This window comes from Urocampus carinirostris, chromosome 20 (assembly GCF_059441175.1).
Source record: "Urocampus carinirostris isolate Australia breed hairy pipefish chromosome 20, RoL_Ucar_1.0, whole genome shotgun sequence".
Taxonomy (NCBI): Eukaryota; Metazoa; Chordata; class Actinopteri; order Syngnathiformes; family Syngnathidae; genus Urocampus; species Urocampus carinirostris.
The window spans coordinates 7,047,277-7,058,363 of record NC_142368.1 but is presented as its reverse complement, the minus strand read 5'-3'; the positions used below and the strand labels follow the sequence as shown (position 1 = coordinate 7,058,363).

Below are 11,087 nucleotides of genomic sequence, written 5' to 3'. Positions count from 1 at the left end.
TGCTGCGTTGTTCACATTTTTGTTTTATTCATTTTTTAATCCAGGGTTTTTCATCATGTCTAAGCCTATTATTAAGGAAAAGAGAGTTTTAAAAATGCTATAATTTCAGGGAGAGCTTGTGTTAGGTAGTTACACCCATGGACTACCATTTGGGATTATGTTGCAAACTGCATGCTCAAAAATCTGAGTGATTTAGGAATTTGATATTGATAATCAGATTGTTTTTAATATTTTTTTATAATTATGTATGTTGCACATTTTAATTACATTACTTTTTTAACTGTGTTATATTTTCATATAACTTCAAATTTGCAATATTAGCATTGAAATATTATTATTTTTAAATGCCATTTTTATTTTTACCAAAGATTGCGCTACAAAATCTGTGTATCCCAGTTAAGCCTCTCCAGTTTTACTAAATTAGTTTCTCAATTCCCTTTTGTAACTTCAAGTGTCCTTTTAGCCCTAAGAGAGAAAATAATCCGATTAAGCATCGACTTTCTTTAATAATTCATTAATCATTTCCCTCAGACTTCAAAGTACACACTTATGAGTGTATTTTGTTTGGTTTAGTACACATTATTGACCAATAGGAAGTGTAAAAATGCAATTGTTGTTATTCGAATAAACATGCTGCTCTTGTTCTTCGTTTATTTTGAAAAATAGGTTTGCATATTTTCTGACACTTTTGGGCCAAACAAATACTTACATTACAATGTTAATATGACATTCTATCTTAGCATTCCAGTACCTTTTCTAAAGAATAATCCATTGTTTGACAAATTAATCGAATATAAAAAAACCTAAGGACATTTTTTGCAAACCTTATTGTGCACCATATAAATTCTTACTTCCCATAACATGACTCTGTCTATCTTTTGCCAGGTCATGAATAAGGATGTACATTTTTTGCTTGACTAAAGGTCATGTTTACTCCCAAATGTGCAAAATGGCTACAAACAAAGCAAAAACAACTGTTTCATGTACACATGCATCTTTGTTCATGTTTATTGTGTCTATTGAATATGTCTTTCTGTGCTTTTTAAATACAGCTTTACCTGCATAGTCCAGCGCAATAATTCATTATTGAGGCCGCACGTGTAAAAACAAAACCTAAAAAAGAGAAAATGAATCTAACATGACATGAAAAACGAATACTTGATTGTCTTTTCCGTGATAAATTAAGTAGTGCATCAACGTCAGAGGCCTCACAAACACCCGATTGTGAAAACTCCGACATCCAGGAGAAGCTTGCGGGCCCGCTCCGAGGTAGAAGAGGATTTTCACCACCCGGAAGAATCACAAAACTTGGAACTTCCACGCCTGCTGCTGCTGCTCTTTGTAATCCAAACAATCCGCGTTGAAGTTGAGCTTCCACGTGGACGAGGCCGTCTGGTCTTTATAGTCCAGGCAGTCGGCGGTGCCGCCATAGCCGTACGCCGAGGAAGAAATGGACGAGGCCGGGCTCAAGTGGTTGGAGACCACTCCGCTGCCCCCTCCACTAGCACCCATAGAGGGATGATGATGCATGGGCGACAGATAGGAACTGCAGTCCATGCCTGGGAAATAAGCCGACGACCCCGTGTATCCTTGGTTGTAGGCGGCCTGGCTGTAGGTCACCGGGTAGGAGCGCTGCATGCACGATGAAGCCGAGGAAGCCGACATTGGATCGGGAAGGGGAGAAATGGAAGCAGGGCTCCAGATGGAGACCGGCGCTACGGCAGAGTTGCTCGCTGCCGGTAGGGAGGCGTTGGAGGGTGGCGTGTACTGGCCGCTGGCCCCGCTGTCCGAGCTGGCCTCCTGAATGGGGGACGATTTCTTTTTCACCGGGCGGGCGCTGGGGGGTTTACTCGGGGCCCCGTTTTGGGTTTGCTGCGCCTGCTGGCGGTGCTTGGCCCTTCGGTTTTTGAACCAGACCTGTCGTTGAATCACATTTCCATTTTAATATATCAATTCCAGATTTAAGGCAGATGATGTTGATCATGATATTTATTGCATTTTGGGTTTATTAAACCCGTATTATCCCCTCAAAAAAATCCTCAATAATAACAATTTTGCGATTTATTTTCAGAAACCGAACTATGTTACATTTAGGAGTCTACTTACCATGATTTACTTCATTTTTTTCCCACACATTTACCACCAGTAATACGTACTTTGATTGGTTGACATTTTTATTTGTATTTTTCCACTGGTCATCATATGAAAGGTTAAAATTTTTGAAAATCAGCAGCTTTGATTAACAACTGACAGAGCAGAAGGGAAAAAAATTATTGTATTTGCATCTGTAAAAACGAATATGGCTTTTTTTTACCCCAAAATAATTGTATTTAAAATTTGCAATATCTATTGAATGGTTCGGAAAAAATACATTGTAATACTTTAAATATTTATGGTAAAGATATATAAGTTTTGTTTTCGTTATTTTACTTATTTATTTATTAAGTTTCACACATTTTCACACAGTTAAATATTTACAAGTGCACTTTAGCAAATATCCTGAATTATTGCAATTATTATTATATAATTAGATAATCTTCTAGCAATTTATTCGAAATTTCTGTCATAGGAATACATTTTAATAAAGAATAACATTCAATCATAATTAAGAAACATTAGTATTTGTTTTTGTTATGTTTGTATTTATTTTCAGCACGCTTCATTGTTTCCATCAAACCTACAGAAGTGCATGTCAAGTCTGGCCGCAATTATTTGGTTTATTTGCCACAACAACACCATCCCCTGATCTGAAACTGTTACGCGGGCAAGGAAAAACTCAAAACCAATAACCTGAACAATTGCAATCATTTCAGTAAATAATTTTGTTGCTATATATGGTAAATTTACTTCTCGCCATAGGAAGGCATTACAAACATTTCGAATTGTAATAATAAATAAATATCAGTATTTCTTTGGGTTAATTTTGTATTATTTCTCCACTTTATATTTGTATTTTATTAAACCTACAAAAGTGCATATAAAAAAAGTTCTCAAATTATTGCAATTATTCCAACAGATAATTTCGTTGAAATATACTCAAACTTCTCAGAAATTAGAAACAATAATAACTAAAAATGAATAATAAAAAAATAAAACGAACTTCGTATATTTTTCTCTTTTTGTATTTTGTCTGCGCCCTTATTATAACTTTCTTAATAAACCTAAAGAAGTGCATGTCAACAAATATATTGAATGAATGAAATTATTTCAGAAGTTAACATATATTCGTAAAAAAAGAAAACTAAATTATTTCTTACACGCGACTCCGATATTTCGTTCAAAATTGCCTTCCTCGTATAGAAACCACTGAAATGAATAGTTTTGGATATGCATTTAATTCCCTAACGTTGAAATTTGTGGGGGTTCTCACCTGCACTCTCGATTCCGGCAGGTTAATCTTGAGGGCCACCTCCTCTCTCATGAAAATGTCCGGGTAGCGGGTCTTGGTGAAAAGATTCTCCAGAACGTCCAACTGGGCCCTTGTGAAGGTGGTCCTTTCCCGTCTCTGCTTCCGAGGTGCGCCTGCACGCGAGTATCACCATATTTACATACATATACATCGAAACATTGGTGAGTCATTATTTTAGTGCAAAAGAAAAAGAGATTTATTTACCTTGATATCCTACGGAGGGGTGGAGCAAGTCCACCCCAGGGGCGGATAAACTGAGTCCGTTAACCGTGTAAGGGGGCTGCTTCAAGTAGGACATCATGTTGATGTCTCAAAAATGATCAAACCCCAAGAAAAAAAATTCTTAATCCCGCTCTTTTAGTTCCAAGGAGCAAATGAAGTGAGGGTCCCGAACGTGCGCGAGGGCTCTTAAACCCCGAAACCCCCCTTCGCTTTTTTTCTCCTCCCTTTTTTTCCCTCCCAGCTGTCTGTGCGCCCCACTCCTTCCCCCCAATAACATACTCCTCTCTTAAAAACAAAACATTGTCGTTATAAAAAAAAAAAAGAGCGCCCCTCCTGAATTGACGCCCCTCCCCATTAAGCATTAACATATCCACCCACAGGTTAGGCCGCGCTGCAAAATGGGCAGCTGATTGGGGGGCCATTTGTGGGGACAAAGCCTACTGTTGACGATAAGTAACCCTGATAACAATAAGAAGTTGCAAACAAAGCCCCCCTCCCCTTTAAATGCACCCCCACTTCTACCTCGAATTTCTACTTGTTTGCATGTTTCCCAGTTTAAATACGAAGGACTTTTTTTTTTTGCAGGGGAGTGATGAAGAACGGGGCTAATTCGGACATTATATCTGCAAGATTGCCCCCTCCCCCCTTTCCCTCCTTGCAGACTCCCCTCGTTCTCCTCTCCTAATGAATTGCTCCCGGTAATTAGATTTGGAAGGTGAGACTATCGCAAAATGTTGATTAGGAGGTAGCACTTAATCTTAATCTAAACAAACAAGGAGATTGACACTTTCGGGGGTTGGGGGGTTGGAGGGGATCCAGCGTTTAAAACGGGCGGATTTCAATTCGGAAGATTTTTTTCCCCCACCATAAAGGGACAGTGTGTATTATTTAGCGCCTCCCAGTGGTAAAAACTTTACTCATGGAAGAAAAAAACATTTTGATTTAAATGAACGGACTACCTACCACATATTTGCTTTTTTAAAGTTGTAAGTAAAGAAAAATTTGCATTTATTTGACAAAATAGGAGCCTCACCAAGCTTGCATGAGTGTCCGTCATCTTGCCCGTACGGGTACCCCGAAAACCAAACACATGTCTTTTTTCTTCCTTTTCTTGCTTTTGAGTCTTTTTTTTCATTTTCTCTTTTCATTTATCATTTTCTCCCTTCTCTTTTCCCTCCCTTTATTTTTTTAATTAACTTTCTTCTGCATTCTGTTATTCTTAATTTTCTTGTTTTCATTTTAATTTTTTTTACTTTTGTCCTTATTTTTTTCCTGTTTTTATTTTTTCTTGTTTTAATTAATTTTAAATTTGTCTTCCTTTTTCTCTTTTTTTCGTTTTTATTACTTTTTGGCTATTTCATTTGTCTTACTTTTACTCTTTTTTCTTTTGACTTTCCTTTTCTTTTTTTTCTTTTGACTTTCTTTTTCTCTTTTTTCTTCTTATGACTTTCTTTTTTTCTTTCTTTCTTTCTTTCTTTCCTTTAATTTGGTTTTCTTTTTGTTTTATTTTCGTGTTTAACTCCCTCTTTTTCTTCTTTTTACCTGACTTCTTACATTTTAGTCTTTTTGCCTTTTTTCATTTTTTATTCACAAAGGCTGGATTGATAAATGAGAAGAAAAAGGTTTCCCTTTGAGTCTACGTAATTTGTCTTCTTCTTGTGTTTTTAGCACTCGGTTTTCAGGTGCACTGTACAATACAGCGACATTTAGTGGTTAAGTTGCACACACTGTCCCTTTGAATTACTCTAATCACACAAAAATTAATGTAAGTGCAATAATGAATTGAAGATAATATAATAATTTTGGGGGTAAATTGATTGAATTAAAATGTGTTAAAACACATTTTAACTATATTTTATATTTATTAAACCATTATTCTTATTAACATGTTAAATAGCTGTTGTTAGTTTTTGTTTTTTGTTTCGGGTGGGGTTGGGGTGCAATAATACACTCATATACCCCAGTTTATTATTCCCACTATTTTTTTTTAATTGAGCCAATAACGGTTGCTGCAATCTGTCACTTTAGTGTGGCCCCCCCACCCTACCCAGACGGTCCCACTCCCCTTCACCTCTCAAACCACCGGTTGCTCCACATCCGTTCAATAATAATCATTGTCATAAATACCCAGCTTTAATTATTATTGGCTTGCCACGAGGAGACCTGTTTTTCGGGACTAGTTAATCTGGCTGGCACGCGCTGGCCTGATTAAGAGGACGCTTTACTTGGGTTGGGGGATTTGGGCGTTGGGGGCACATTTTTTTCATAGATCCATGTATATATTTTGTACATATTTCATGTAAATTCAAGTGTGTTTTTCGGCTTGACAAGCATTTGTAATCTCAGGTACGTGTTGTCAAATTGCAATCAAATTTTTGTTATTTAATTTTTTATTTATTTTTTTTCTCATTAATGAGGATAAAAACATTGACGTTTTGAACTAATTAATTTTCAGCAAACCCAAGACAAAGAGTAGCATTGTATCCTCGCCAGTTGACTGCCTGACACACACCCTCCTTTAAAAAACCTCCCCACTGATACGGACAAATAACAACAGACAAAAGCAACCTATTTTTTATTTATTCATTTATTCACAATTCTTGTTAAAAATAACATCCGAAATTAGATTTTTCAACATAAAGAGCACATTGAATTAAAACTCGAGTAAAAAAAGAATAATAAAAAAAATGGATTACCTCATGCGAGGTCCCTTCTCAAGGTTTCTTTATTTTCCTCATGTTGAGGTTTTTGAGTTTTTCCTTGCCCTTATGTAGGTTTTAGAACAAGGGATGGTGTAATAATAGTCTGTGGTTTGCAATAATCTGTGGTCTGTGCAGCCTTTTGAGACTCTTTGTGATTAGGGCTATACAAATAAACATGACTTGACATGTTCAAATAATTTTTCCAGGTAGTAATAAATTTGAATCAGGTTCCAAATGTTATGTGGTCATTTCATGTTTACATTGTGATTATTATTCCCCTTGGCTGACTTTTCTTTAAGTCAAGTAAAATCAAATCATTTTATTTGTATAGCCCTTAATCACAAAGAGTCTCAAAGGGCTGCACAGGTTATTACACAGACTATTTTCCAGACTATTATCACACTGATCTGGAACCAACATGAGGTTAAACATTTAAGAGAAACAAAACCGTGTTCGTATCATTATGTTAAAATGTGTTTTCCTGTATTTAAAATGTAAAATGTATCTTGTTGCGAATGGTAAACATACGAGCCTCCCTCAGGCCCCTTTCCCCACTTGGTTAGCCTGTGCCTTGCCATAAATGCATTTATTTTATACATATAAATATTTTATTTTTTTCAAATTGTATTTTTAACAGTTGTGTGAGTGTCTGTATCCGGTGTGGTGTATTTGGTTTAATTTATTTGATGAACTAATATATATATATATATATATATATATATATATATATATATACTGGTATATATACATTTTTTAAAAGACAATAGTTGAACATATTGTATATTCCTTCATTTCAATGATTGATTGGTTGCAAAATTTTCCTGGAAAAAAAAACCCCAAAACGCCTCCTCAATTAACTCCCTGCATGCACTCCCACTCCCTCCCGTCCTCCATCTCCTCCCCTAAAATTAACTCCGTTCAGTGGTTGAAAAAAAAGGAGAAAAAAAAAGGAAAAAGAAGAAAAAGATACCGTTCCGCTACGGTGATGCCTACAAGGGCCTGCTCAATTTCAGTTTGAAGAGATGATACTTGGTGTTACGCTTCATTCATGTTAAAAAAAGAGAGAGAGAGAGAGAGAGAGAGAGAGACAGAGAGAGAGAGAGAGAGAGAGAGAGAGAGAAAGAGAGAGAGCGAGAGAGAGAGAGAGAGAGTACATTTTCCCGAAAAACAAAAACAAAACTTGCTGTGTTTAAAACACTTTTTTGATGATTTATTGACAGTGTTTGTTATAATAATAACAATAACAATAATATTAGTAAAATAAAGAAGGGTTTGACTGTAATTAACCTCAGTTAATAACCAATTACAACTCTGCTATTTCCTATAGCTGAACCTGATTGGTTGTTAACGGTCCGGTCAACTGTGACGTCATCTTCAGTCGACAGCAAATTACTGACCCTCAAAAATTAGGTTTATTTCAAAAGCAATTTTATTTTGTACCTTGACTTTGACTAAAAACGTTTTTTTTTCCTTCAAATTTTTGACAACCTACTTTTCCTTTTGTGCAAGGCGGTTTAAAGTACGTAAGTATATGTTTCAGAAATATCACAGATGGAAATTATTTTATGAATGTAAAACCTTAAATTAGGTGGAAACACCAACTCTAGCACACCTTTTTATTATCTACTTAACCGTATTAGGGTGTAATTTTCACTAAATATAGAAGTGTTTTCTTTTTTGTAAATAAGTCTTTTGTTCATAAAACAAACTGGTAGCTTTCTTCAGCAGGCCCTCCTGTTTTGGTTAGCAACCTATTATTTGATGATTTAATGCATTCATAAAGCACCATTAAATGTAAAAGTTGGAGTACAGTAATTGCGCCTTTTCTTAATAATTAATTTATTCTTAATGCTTTCAATTAAAAAAAAAATCAGTTCCCAAAGTACTGCTGTTTTTGTTACCGAATTAAGCTTGAACTGAAATCTACACCGAGATGTAAGGTAAAACTGTACGCCTTTAATCACAAAGACTGGTAGGTCTTCGCTGTAGGTGCTCCTGTTTCGTTCGGCAAAAAAATAATTCACCTTAGGGTTCCACAGGATCTTGCTATTTTCTCTAACTATAGCTAATGTAACTAATGTAGCATTCATTTCTTTTTCCCACCAATTAATTGCCCTCGATCAGAGGCCGGCAACCCAAAATATTAAAAGAGCAACAGCTATAAAGAACAAAAACGATGTCTGCGGCCGCAATTGTCTCATGATTACTGATGTGACTCGCTCACTTGGTGCCAACTGCCGCGGGTTCTTATTGGCTCCCTGTCAGTATTTGAACCCAGTCCTTTCAGGTGTCTGTTGTCAGTCCGTCTGCAAACCTCAGTTAACACTAGGCAAGCCTTTTTCGACCCTGACTCCTACCTGTCCCGTTTTTTTGCTCCCGTCTGTTCCTTGGCTTCGACCCGTTTTGATCCTGACCACGTCTGCTCTCCCGTCCCGACTTACGACCCGTTTCTGACCCCGACCACGTTTTTGCTCTCCTCTACCGGCTGTAAGTTAGCCATTTTTAAACCTAAAATTTACTCTAAATGTTTTTCACAACGTTGGAAAACATTAGGAATGTTTGTGTCATGTTGTTCTGACAAAAACACTAAATACTACAAATATAGGTCCCTTCCCCATCTTTTTCAATGTTCAAGTATATTTGAAGAAGCTCTAAAGCAGTGTTGGTCAACTGGTGGGTCAGAAACCAAAAGTGGGAGGCTGACCCGCTTTCAGTGGGTCGTGGACTTTTTCTTTGGTAAAATAATGCTGTGAACAAGAAAAAACGGAGGGTCAAAAACATTCCTTACAGTAGATAATTCCCTGCTTTATCTCTTCTATCTTTTCGGTCCATTGGCACGATTCAGAGGGACCACATCGCATTCTATTGTGATTTTTTTTTTTTGAATGAATGTAAACTTTATTTCGAACATCAAAATAAAAACAGGACAAAAACAATGATTCAACAACAAAATAATGTCACATAACACGTTCGAAAAGGGGTAGTCAGAAGCAGATGCTTATTTTCCCAACCCCTTTATCTTCCCTATTAAATACATTTTATAGATAGCTCCTCTTGTGTCCAATACAACAAAATCTCATCGATATACTTATTACATAGGTCAGATATCAATAATTATAATAATCACAATATATTTTATACACTAATCTTCGTAATACCCATCCCTCAATGTCATAATGCCACTTGTTAACAAATATCACTGCAGCACCAATGATAATAACAACAATAGAAATAAACATAATATTTATAATAACAGTTCTGATATAATAATAGCAACAATAACAACGCGTTAACCATAGTTTTAAACGCAGTATTTCCAATCTCACTCATATCCCATTTTCTTTATCCCTGTATTCCGCCAGTAATGTTTTTTTGTATTTAAATTTGAACACGTGTATAGTTGGACATTGTTTGATCCCATCTTCTAAATTATTCCAAAGTTTGACTCCACACACAGACACACACATAATTTTCCTGGTTGTTCTCACCTTTGGGATTTTGAATTTACCACAGCCCCTCAAGTTATAATTTTCCTCTTTTTGAATGAATAGTTTTTGGATGTTTTCTGGCACCATGTTTTTGTTTACCTTAAATAACAGTTGTGAAGTGAAAGATTTTATTAAATCATCCAATTTTAATAATTTGGACTGCATGAATAAAATATCAGTATGATCTCGATATCCTACCTTGTGTATGGTTCTAATTGCAGGTTTTTGAAGGATAAAAAGGGGCTGTAGTGAACTTTTGTAATGATTGCCCCAGACTTCTGCACAATATGTTAAATATGGCAGAACTAGAGAACAATATAATAAATACAATGCATTATAATTTAAAAGGAATTTGGCTTTATTAGTTATTGAAATGCTTTTAGATAGCTTAGTTTGTATGTGTCAATGTGTGTTTTCCAACTTAGTTTAAACTTAATTTCTGATACAATGTCTATTGCAGCACCATCCATTTTTACTTCTAAATCTTGATTTGCCTTGCGATTACCAAAGAATATTACTTTGGTTTTATTTAAATTTAAAGATGATTTATTTATATCCATCCATACTTTTAGGTTAATCGGTTCACGATTAATACAGGTTATCAAATCAAGATAGTTATCATTTGAATAGAAAATGTTTGTGTCGTCCGCATATATTACTATTTTGTTTGTTTTATTTCCCTTGTCCGCCCATAATAATGGGTCCCAAGAAAATTTGTAGTAAGGAAAAGTGGGAAATAGTGACGACAACAATCTAGCCAAAGTACTAAATGGTGTACTCTCTCTTATTTTTGTCCTTTTTTTCTCTTTTCTTCTCCTTGTCTCGCTCTCTTGCTCTCCCCTTCCTTCTTTCTCCCCTTCTCTTTCATTCCCTCTCTCTCTCTCTCTTTGTATTTCTCTGTGTATTTCTTTCTTTCTCTCTTGTTCTCCCCCCTCTCCCTTTCTCTCTTTCTTTGTCCCAACCCCTCTCTTTTTCTCTCCCTCTCTTTCTCTTATTTCTTTCTCTCTTTCATTCCCTCTGATCTACTCGTCCGGCCCCCGAGAATGTTTGTTTTATCGTGTGGCTCCCGAGTTAAGATGAGTTGGACACCCCTGACTTAAGAGGATTTTTGTTGTTGTCACAGTCTCTTATTTCAATTGAATTTTTAATTATTAAGGGGATGCTATCACAATTAGCACAATTCAAATTGTTTTCTTTTTCCTAGAATCACATCCCCCAAAAAATCACTAATCAAATCTGTACCCATGCTCTGCTCTGTCACCCATC

The 11,087-nt window shown here is 36.0% G+C and overlaps 1 protein-coding gene across 1 annotated transcript; it reads right to left on the bottom strand.

Moving 5' to 3' along the window:
- Window positions 1–434: 434 nt before the first annotated feature.
- Window positions 435–3,778, bottom strand: LOC148346120 (homeobox protein OTX2-like). The gene is made up of 3 exons (XM_088324602.1): window positions 3,614–3,778; window positions 3,371–3,522; window positions 435–1,917 (listed from the first exon to the last, which is right to left on the bottom strand). The coding sequence occupies exons 1-3, from the start codon at window positions 3,708–3,710 to the stop codon at window positions 1,300–1,302; spliced, it is 867 nt and encodes a 288-aa protein (XP_088180728.1). The 5' UTR covers window positions 3,711–3,778; the 3' UTR covers window positions 435–1,299.
- Between the last annotated feature and the right edge of the window lie 7,309 nt (window positions 3,779–11,087).

What these genes read in the sequence shown, in the direction of transcription:
- LOC148346120 (XM_088324602.1), bottom strand. Translation starts at nt 3,710, where the DNA reads ATGATGTCCTACTTGAAGCAGCCCCCTTACACGGTTAACGGACTCAGT. An exon ending in CCCCTCCGTAGGATATCAAG is followed by an intron (nt 3,523 to 3,613) that starts GTAAATAAATCT and finishes ACTCGCGTGCAG; the next exon opens with GCGCACCTCGGAAGCAGAGA. An exon ending in TGCCGGAATCGAGAGTGCAG is followed by an intron (nt 1,918 to 3,370) that starts GTGAGAACCCCC and finishes ATTCAACGACAG; the next exon opens with GTCTGGTTCAAAAACCGAAG.